This window comes from Humulus lupulus, chromosome 9, assembly GCF_963169125.1.
Source record: "Humulus lupulus chromosome 9, drHumLupu1.1, whole genome shotgun sequence".
In the NCBI taxonomy this organism is placed as follows: domain Eukaryota; kingdom Viridiplantae; phylum Streptophyta; class Magnoliopsida; order Rosales; family Cannabaceae; genus Humulus; species Humulus lupulus.
The window spans coordinates 178,171,591-178,181,982 of NC_084801.1; the positions used below are offsets into that span (position 1 = coordinate 178,171,591).

The window sequence follows — 10,392 nt, forward strand, 5'->3', positions numbered from 1 at the left end:
TATTAAAAGAAAAGATTATTAAGATACTAGAATCCACAAAATATAAGTTTAATAATATTTATTAGTATATTGATTCCCAAGTTTTAGTGATAGTTAAAATAATTTAAACTATCCTTTTCCAAAAGATTTATAATTTTAAACACAAATTTCTTATAAAAAGATAGGATTTTTCTTCACTTTTCAAAATTATAATTTCAAAGCATTTAGTGTAAATCAATCTAATGAAATAACAAATAAATCAATGAACATTATTTATAAAGCAAAACATAATATTTTTGTTCTAAGCATGGATGTGTACAATTTAATGACACATCTTACACAAAGAATATTATGTTTATGCACTAATGAAGAACAAAGTGTAAATATGTTCTAACAATCTAAAATACAAGATATTTAAGATGAAAGAAATATATGAAGAAGAAAAATCCATAAACTTGTTGCATTACAAGGGAAATCAACATACAACATAAATATTACCTAGTTACAAGTTGCTTCATCATGATCTTAATAATCTTATGAAAAAGATTAGAAGCACATAACTAGAATAGAAATTACAAAATAAAAGACATACATACTTGCAAAATGCTCTTGAAAAACCCAAATGGAAGAGAGAATGGTAGATAGAAAATGAGAGAAAAAGATGGTAACCAAAATTAAGCACCCCAAAATGGTCTTCAAAACTCTTATTTATAGCTAAAATGAGATTATTAAACTAATCAATTTAAATTAAGTAAATTGATTAAATTAATAATAATATGGTAAATAGGGGTAAATTGTAGGAGTGATGATGATTTTGGGGTAAAAAGTGTGTAGAAAATGGGTAAAAAGTTGGCCATTTTGTCATAGGGGACAAAATGTAAAATGATGGGCTGCTGGAAAATGGCAGGAGGCCCATGGAGCTGGAAAATGGCAGGAGGCCCATGGAGCTGGGCGTTTATGCTTGGCGTTGGAGGCATATATGCTGAAGGAGATGCTGAATTTATGTGGACAAGTGGCGGCAGGAGAGGAAGCTTGCTGGAGGCATTTGGAATTGATTGTTGGAGGAGCTGAAGAGTTTCAGGGGGTGCAGGCGTGGGAAATAGGAGCTTTCAGCATGGGCTTGGGCCTTGGGCCAGGCTTGGGCTGGCTGAACATATTTCAACAATGCCATTTTCCACCTCTTTTTTCAGCAAAAATGCCACTCTTTATCTTCATTTTTGCCAGGCTTGGGCTGGCTGAACATATTTCAACAATGCCATTTTCCACCTCTTTTTTCAGCAAAAATGCCACTCTTTATCTTCATTTTTCTTACTTTTTAAGAGTAAAAAAAACACCAAAATCCCTAACAAAATAAACATAAATTAAATCAAATTCAAATATTTTCAATTATAAAATAAATCATATTAGTTCATTGAAAATATTAATTAAAACTTAATTTGATTGAACATTTAGTTTCTCTAAAACAACATTTTTTTATACCTCAAACTAAACAACATTAATTCAAATAATTAACTACAATATTTTACAACAAAATAACTATAAAAACACACAAAATTATATAAAATCAAAATAAGACTAATAAATTTAAAATTACTTAAAAACTTAATAAGTTAATTAAAAACTCAAGAACTAAGCAACAATTAGCATATAAAATATGGTAAAATAACTCTAATTTGTAGAGTTATCAGTGGTAATTTGTTAGTCACGGTGTTCCCGATACAACATGTGAATCGTGCTCCATGCTTCCCAACTGGCTTATAAGTGTCTGGGTCAAAAGTTATTGGAAGTGGTTTGCTAGCGATGCACTTCACCTTTTCGAGTTCCTGGCCCATTCCTGCTCCACCCCATTTACGCGGGGTTGTTTCATTTATTTGTAGAACAAAAGAAAAACATTAATTAATAATAAAAAAATAGAACACTTAATTTTTAAAATTTAAAAAGACTATGTTTCATTATGATAACTCTACAAAATAGAGTTATTTTACCACATTTTGTAAGTCAATCATTGCTTAGTTCTTGAGTTTTTAATTAATTTATTAAGTTTTTTTAAGTAATTTTGAATTTATTAGTCTCATCATGATTTTATAGATTTTTGTGTGTTTTTATAGATATTTTATTATAATATGTTGTAGTTTAATTATTTGCAATTAGTGTTGTTAGAATAAAAGTTAAAAATGTGATTTTATTGAACTTAATTGCCAAAGTAAATTAAATTTTAATTAATATTTTCTTGGACTTAATATGATTTATTTTTGTAGAGTCCCAGAATTTACTTAGCTAGTTAGATAGTAGTAGTAGTAGTAATAGCTAGTATTAGTTATAGTATGTTCATTCTGTGGATTTTGGTTTAAGCCGGGACTTAGTTGGAAACTCCTAGCAATAGTTATGAATTTTATAAGTTTAACCTATAGTTTAAGAGTATTAATTATAACATAAGGTTTGATTAATATTGCTGGTTATTAATATGATAATTATTATAACCTAAGGTTTAGATAGAGCCAATAAGAATATGACACTTATCATTAGCATAGTTATTCCTAAGGTTTGGATAGAACCAATAGGAATATGACACTTGTCATATGTATGATTATTAAGGAATTATTATTTCAATAATAAAATAAGGGAAATATAAGACTTAGTCTTCACCAGAATTTGTTAGGAGCTTGACATTTGTCACAATTTTATTTATTTGTGATTTAGATATTTTATTTATTTGTGGATTAGGTTGTTATTTAGATAATTAAATAGATTTTTCGTAACTTTAGGGTACTGTAACTTCTGACTTATTTTTGACCCAGTTATATTATGAATTTCGAAAAATAGTATTTCTAGAAAGTTGTAGATAATTGAATTAAATTTCTAACGGTATAAATAGAGTCTAAATCAGATTTCTACAACTCCAGATATGTTGATTTTACTGCATGGGAGTTTAGAGTTACGAGATTTAGAGAGTTAGAAGTTAGGATTCTATTTGTTTTTATTATTTTTATTTTAAAAATCAAGCTTTGACTCCTTAAATCTCTCTGAACAATTTGACCAAGTCCTAAGCCTTTGGCTGAAGGATATTCAAATATTTTCAATTAAATTTATTATTTTTATTCAAAGCCAAAAAGAAGATTTTTATTCCTATAACTCTATAAATAGGACCTAGTACCAAGCCTTTTCATTCATTCTTCAAGCATTAATCAGAGCCTTCTAGGTGCTAGTGAGACTATAGAGTGATAAACACTTGGGTTGGGGTTATAAGCTTAATAAACACTTGGGAAGTAAGGTTCATAGTGTGTATTTCGGTTTCGAGGTGTAGTTCGGTCATAGCAATTTCAAAGGTATTCCTATTCTTAGTTCCTTTCAGTATTGTTTCATTAGTTTTATAGTCCTAACTCAGTCTTCTCTATTCTTGGTTAGGCATCTAAGTTCTTCGAACTTGAGGTTTCTTGTCAGTAAGAATATTCTTGGTGGTTTTTAGTTCATTCATCGATTTCTTTTAGAATACTCACCTCTATATTATGGTTTTTAGGAGTGTTCCAAAATCCCGACTTTGTTCTCATCATCCCGGTATATTGGTAAGGAAAATATGATAGTTTTTATATGCTTATGTGTTATGTTGATATGTTATGATAAGTTATGATATAGTATGTTATGTTATGTTTTCTTATGTTTCATGGTTATGATTTACCCTACCTTAGATATTAGATAGGGGACGTAGATGGGTTATCATAAACCTACCATGTGATCTAACCTACCTCAGATATTAGAAATGGGACGTAGATGGTTTATCACATGTTTTAATGGCCATTAATAGTATAGTCTTATATGATGTACGTCTTTATAGATATATGTTATATGTTTATAACTTATAGTTATGTGTATGATTATGTTTCATGCTTGTAGTAGATTTTCCTTGCTGGGCATTAGGCTCATTCCTTTATGTTTATATGTGCAGGAAAATAGTTATGGCGGCGGTAAGATTCTTGGCAGCTTGGGGATGTGTATTGAGGTAGGATGGAATCGGTGGATTGCGCATTCGATTCGAGGATGAAGTTTTTAAGTCTTTTAGTTATGATTTCTATGTATTATTTTTCCGCACTTAATTTTGTAACCAATTTATTTAAGTTATGTTTTGTTTTCAAAACAATGGGATCCCATATCCTAAATGAATTTTTATGTATTTAACCTTTACTTTACAATTTTTAAATAAAGTTATGGTTATTTCATATGTACGTTTTCTTAAGATTAGTATAGTAGTCATTAATGGTACAAAGTCTAGAATAGTTGGGTCGTTACAATTTTATAATTAAAAATATTTTATTATAATTTAATGTTTATTTATTTTGTAGGATGTACTTTGCATTTTTGTTATGCTTGAAAATAAAGAAGAGAAAAGAAAAGAAAAGAAAAGTGTTAGTTTTGAAAGAAAAAAAAAAGACGGTGATTTTGAAGCAAGGCCCAAACCTTAAGTTGTCTCAAGCCCAGGCCCATGCAAGCAGCCTCTCGGCCCAAGCCAGAAGCTCCCCAGTGCCAGGCCCAAGCCTCCCATCCTTCCTCTCTGCCCAGGCCCGTGCCTCCCACGCGAGCCCAATTGGGCCAGCCACCAGCCTGCACCCTTTGGCCCACCAACTGCTTCACCCCAGCCCGTATCCTTCTCCTAGCCACACCGTTGGCCTGCCAGAAGCCCAGGCCCACCTGCCACCAGCAACCAACCAGCCACCTTCCCATTCTCATTGAACCCAACATGGTTTCCTTGTCCCATTGTCTCCCTGTGTCTAAAAATTTCATTTTTTTACCCAACTTTTCTACACATTTCACTACAAAATTCATCATGACACCCTAGAATTTACCCCTACTTGCCATATTACTATTAACTTAATTAATCTAATTAATTTAATTAATCTAAACTGATTATTTTAATAATCTCATTTTGGCTATAAATATGTAATTTCAAGACCATTTTTTGGGGCTTAATTTTTTGTTACCATCATCTTTTCTACCATTTCTCTCTATCATTCTCTCCTCTATTTTAGTGTTTTTCAAGAGCATTTTTCAAGTATGTATTCTCTTTGTTTTGTAATTTCTATTCTAGTGATGAGTTTCTAATCTTTTTAAGATTATTAAGGTGATGATGCAACAATATGTAACTAGATAGTATTTATTTTGTATGTTGATTTCCCATTTGTGCAACAAAGTTTATGGATTTTTCTTCAAATATTTTCTTTCATCTTAAATATCATGTGTTTTTTATTGTTAGCATATATTTACACTTTGTTCTTCATTAGTGCAAAATCATAATATTCTTTGATTAAGGTGTGCCATTAAATTGTGCACATCAAAATGTTTTGCCTTATAATATTCCTTGATTTTGTTGTTGTTTCATTAGATTGATTCACACTAAATACTTTGAAATTATATTGCTAAAAGTGAAGATAAATCCTATATTAATATAATAACTTGTGCTTAAAAAGAATATCTAAATTGAATAGGTGATAGTTTGATTAATTTCTACTATTAAAACTTGGGAATCAATGTACTTAAAAGATGTTATTATTCCCTTGTGTAATGTACAAAATGTTGCTAATTATATACAAAAACTGATCATTGACTGTTAGCGTGATTCTAGGCTAAATGTATTCACATATAGCTAATTTACGAGATACGATGGCTACACATTAGGAACTACCTAATTATACAAAATATATAGTCAACGACATTAAAGAGAATTATGGCAAATGACAATAGATTTATATACGCTATCACACCCCCGCAGTTTGAGCAGGAGGTTGTCGTATGTTGAGACTGTCCCAAAAATCATCAAATAATACGCGCGGAAGCCCTTTTGTAAAAATGTCTGCTATTTGGCAATGAGACGGGACATGAAAGACACGCACTTCACCTTTTTGAACCTTTTCACGAACGAAGTGGATGTCCATTTCAACATGTTTAGTGTGTTGGTGTTGAACTGGATTTCCGGATAAGTATATCGCACTAACATTATCACAATAGACCAAAGTTGCCTTTTGGATTAGGCAATGAAGTTCAAGAAGAAGATTTCGAATCCAACAGGACTCGGAGACAACATTAGCGACACCCTTGTATTCAGCTTCGGCACTTGACTTAGATAATGTGGGTTGTCATTTTGAAGATCAGGAAATAAGATTATCACCAAGGAAAACACAATAACCCGAGGTAGAACGTCGTGTGTCAGGACATCCCCCCTAATCTGCATCTGTGTATGACAAGATAGTCTGAATTGAGGACTTATACAAATGCATGCCGAAATCAATGGTACTTTGCACATAACGAAGAATGCGTTTCAAAACGGCCATGTGATCGCCATGTGGAGCATGCATAAAGAGGCAGACTTGCTGGACGACATATGAAATATCAGGTCAAGTGAATGTAAGGTATTGTAGTGCATCGGCTAGGCGACGGTATATTGTCGAGTCTTCATAAGGGGCACCGACGTTGGAGCTGAGTTTTCCCTTTGTATCAACCGGTGTAGGACATGGTTTGCAATTCGACATTCCTGCCCTTTTCAATATTTCTTCTGCATATTTACGTTGTGAAAGAAAAAGGCCATTCTTGTGTCGGGTGACAGCAATACCCAAAAAATAACTCAACGGGCCCAAATCTTTCATGGCAAATTCTGCACTAAGTAGAGACATGATAGAGCGTCGAAGAGCATCTGAAGATGTAGTGAGTATAATATCATCAACATACAATAATAAATATACAGTGTTAGTCCCACAAGAGTAAATAAACAAAGATTGATCAGACTTGCTATGAGAAAAACCAATAGTGGCAACAAAATTAGCAAATCTTTGATATCATGCACGCAAAGCTTGTTTGAGACCATAAAGAGATTTTCTGAGTAAGCAGACATAATCAGGATGAGTAGGATCTTTGAACCCCATAGGCTGGTACATGTACACTGTCTCATTCAAGTTCCGGTGCAAAAATGCATTTTTGACGTCCAACTAATGTATAAGCCACGATTTGGGCAATGCAATAGTGAGAACCATTCGAATAGTCGCTGGTTTGACCACCGGACTAAATGTCTCGTCAAAATCAATCCCAGATTTCTATGACCTGCCATCACCTACAAGATGGGCTTTATGCCTCTCAAAAGAACCATCAGGTTTTTTTTACGCCAAATAATCCACATTGATCGAATTATGTTGACATTAGATGGACGAGGTACTAAATCCCATGTCTTATTTTTAATTAGAGCATTATATTCATCCAACATAGCAGTTTTCCAATTCGGGTCGTTTAGTGCATTCACTGGGTTACGGGGAAAAGGCGATATGGATGGTGTTGCGACACTTAAGGCTTTGTATCTACTGTTTGGCTTAAAGATCCCATGCTGACTTCTTGTAGTCATGCGTTGGGCTGACGGCTGAGGCTTGTAGTTAGGCCCTGGAGGTGATGGGTTTGGGCCTGGGGGTAGGGGACTTGCTCTTTGATTTGGTGGAATGTAGCGGTTTGGGCTACTGGTTTGTGGGGCGAAAATCGACCCGGCCTGGTGGTTGGATGGGTTAGGCGAAGTGGGAGATGAAGAAAGTTGATCCATGGGCTGGGCTTGCAAGGGAGATAGACCGGGAGAATGGGCCTGTAGTGGAGACTGAGGATCCACAGCTGAAGACTGGGCCTAGGAGGAAGAGTGGTCCACTGGATCAGAATTGTGTGTGGGCTAAGGGAGGATATTGAGAAGAAGTAGATTCATTTTGCAAACGTTGGAGCAATAATGGATGAATTTTATGATTAAAAAAATCATAAGTAGAGTTTTTTGGATTATGAAACTTGGAGAATGGAAATTCATTTTCCTCAAATAACACATGGCAGGAGATTATGATCTTTCGAGAGGATAAATCATAACATTTATAGCCCTTATGGTTTGGAGGATACCCTAAAAATACGCACGGAGTTGATCGTGCTTGAAGTTTGTTGATAGAAGTGGATAAGAAAAGAGGGTAGCACAAGCACCCAAAGATTCGAAGATGGGAATAGGATGGATTCTTCTGATAAAGAATTTGAGTGGGTGATTTATTACCTAAGACCTTTGTGGGAAGTATATTAATGAGGTAGGTTGCTATTTCTAAAGCATGATGCTAAAAGGATGGTGGCATAGAGGAATGAGCGAGCAAAGTACGAACCATATTATTTATAGTTTTAATTTTTCGTACGACTTTGCCATTTTGAGAAGAAGTATGAGGACATGAAAATCGGAAGGACATGCCATGGTGTTCACAAAATGAATGAAACAATTCATTGTTAAATTCACAACCCTTATCACATTGGAAAGTTTTGATTTCTCTTTCAAATTGAGTTTTTATATATGCTCGGAAAGCTAGAATATTTTGTGAACTTGTGATTTTCTTCATAATGGGAATGTCCACAAAAAATTAGTATAATTATCAAGAAATAGAACATAATATCTATGACCTGATGAACTTAAAATGGGTGAAGTCCATAAGTCACTGTGAACAGTATAAAAAGACATTGTAGTAGTTGAAATAGAATCAATAAATGGCAACTTAAAGAGTTTCCCAAGGGGACATGAATGACAAAAAGAGGTTGGAGCCTTATTATAATTAATAAAATCATTGCTACAAAGATAACTAAGGATTGCGTTTCCCGGATGACCGAGACGGGTATGCCAAACAGTAGGAGAAATAACTGAAAAGGCTAAAGCAAAGGATGGAATGGCTCAATTTTTGGTTGTAAAGGGATAAAGATTGCCCGTGCTTTCACACCTCATTAGGTGCCTCCCCGTCTGTAAATCCTTCACAGAAAATCCAAACGGATCAAACTCAACAGAAACAAAATTATCATTAGTAAATTTTCGAACGGAAATAAGATTTTTGATTAGTTTAGGTGCATGTAAAACATTGTGGAGGTTCAATGGTGGATGTGTCTTGGTGAGTGAGGTGTTACCATAACCACGAATCGGAGTTGTGCTACCATTACCAACAATTATTGCATTGTTTTTGCTCAAATTAAAATAGGACATGAGAGTACCTTGGTTTGCGGTCATGTGGGAAGTGGCATCGGTGTCCATATACCAATTCTCATCCTGGGTATTCAATGAGAGAGTATGCATAGTCTATTCAATATTAGTAGGAGCATACCCACTAGAAGTTAGGGTCGTCATATAAAAAGATTGAGAAGGTCGGGGACCCAACACAGCCTGTTGTCTTGCTGCAGGCGGAGGCATATTCTGCCAGCCAGCGGTGGGATAGGGACACTGTGGGGTTGCCCAAGGTTGTGGTGCCCATGCAACCCAAGGTGGAAAATACCACTACTGCTAGTTTTGCAGGTTTTATTGCTGCCGCGGCTGGTTGCGGTTGTCAGCACCACCTCTTCCACCACTGCGGTTGCGGCTATTACCGCCACCACGACCCTTGTAATTAGTTTTCTTGGGTCGGTTGTTTGAATTACGATGTTGAGAAGAATGATCCTGTTGTCCATTATCAGAAGTTGAATTATTAGAATTCATAACGAGGGCAGTGTTCGAACTTGATTCCAATTTGGCACGCTCAATTGCGGTGGTTTCCTCCAAACGAATCATTGAGCATGCAGTGGCAAAAGACGACAGAGGTTTTTTATTTTGGAAGACTGTCACAAAGTTGCTATAAGTCTCCGTTAAGCCACCGAGAAGACAGAGAACTAGGCGCGCATCTGAGACTTTGGCTCCAACATTGGCCAACTGATCAGCAAGAGTCTTGAGTCGTTGTATAAACGCGTTAACATCAGGGAAATTGCTTAAGTGAGTGGTAGTAAATTCCTTCTCAAGCATGACAGCCCGAGAGACTTTATTGTCCTGGAACAAGTCTGCCAAACGGTTCCAAGCATCGTGAGCAGTGTCATTGGGATCGATTATGGTGTTGAGGATATTATTGGATATCGTTGCGTAAATCCATTGACGGACAATGTTATCAAGACGATCCCATTGAGCCTTTTCTGCTGCCGATTCTGCATTGGTTTTTGGTGGAGTTTGAGAAGAAGGTTGTGTGGTGGCTGGTGGAATAATATGGTCGATGACAAGGTTCGGTCGGGCATGAATTTGGAACAGAGTGGCCCAATTATTGTACTGGGCAGATTCAAAATCTAATGTAATAGGAATGGCTGACTTGATGTTAGTTACTGTTGTGGGTAGGTGAATTTTTGAGTCAGTCATGGTAGTAGGACGAGGAAGATGAGGAATTAAAAAGAAAGAAGGGACAACTTCTGGGGTGGGCGAAGGTGGATACTTAGGCTTCTGATACCATAAAAGATGTTATTATTCCCTTGTCTGTAATGTACATAATGTTGCTAACTATATACAAAAACTGACCATTGATTGTTAGCGTGATTCTAGGCTAAATATATTCACATATAGCTAATTTACGAGCTACGATGGCTGCACATTAGGAACTA

At 35.2% G+C, this 10,392-nt stretch overlaps 1 protein-coding gene across 1 annotated transcript; it reads right to left on the minus strand.

Annotated features, from left to right (window-relative positions):
• Positions 1-9,295: 9,295 nt before the first annotated feature.
• Positions 9,296-10,153, minus strand: LOC133800362 (uncharacterized). Its single transcript, XM_062238321.1, has one exon. The coding sequence runs from the start codon at positions 10,151-10,153 to the stop codon at positions 9,296-9,298; it is 858 nt and encodes a 285-aa protein (XP_062094305.1).
• Positions 10,154-10,392: the final 239 nt, after the last annotated feature.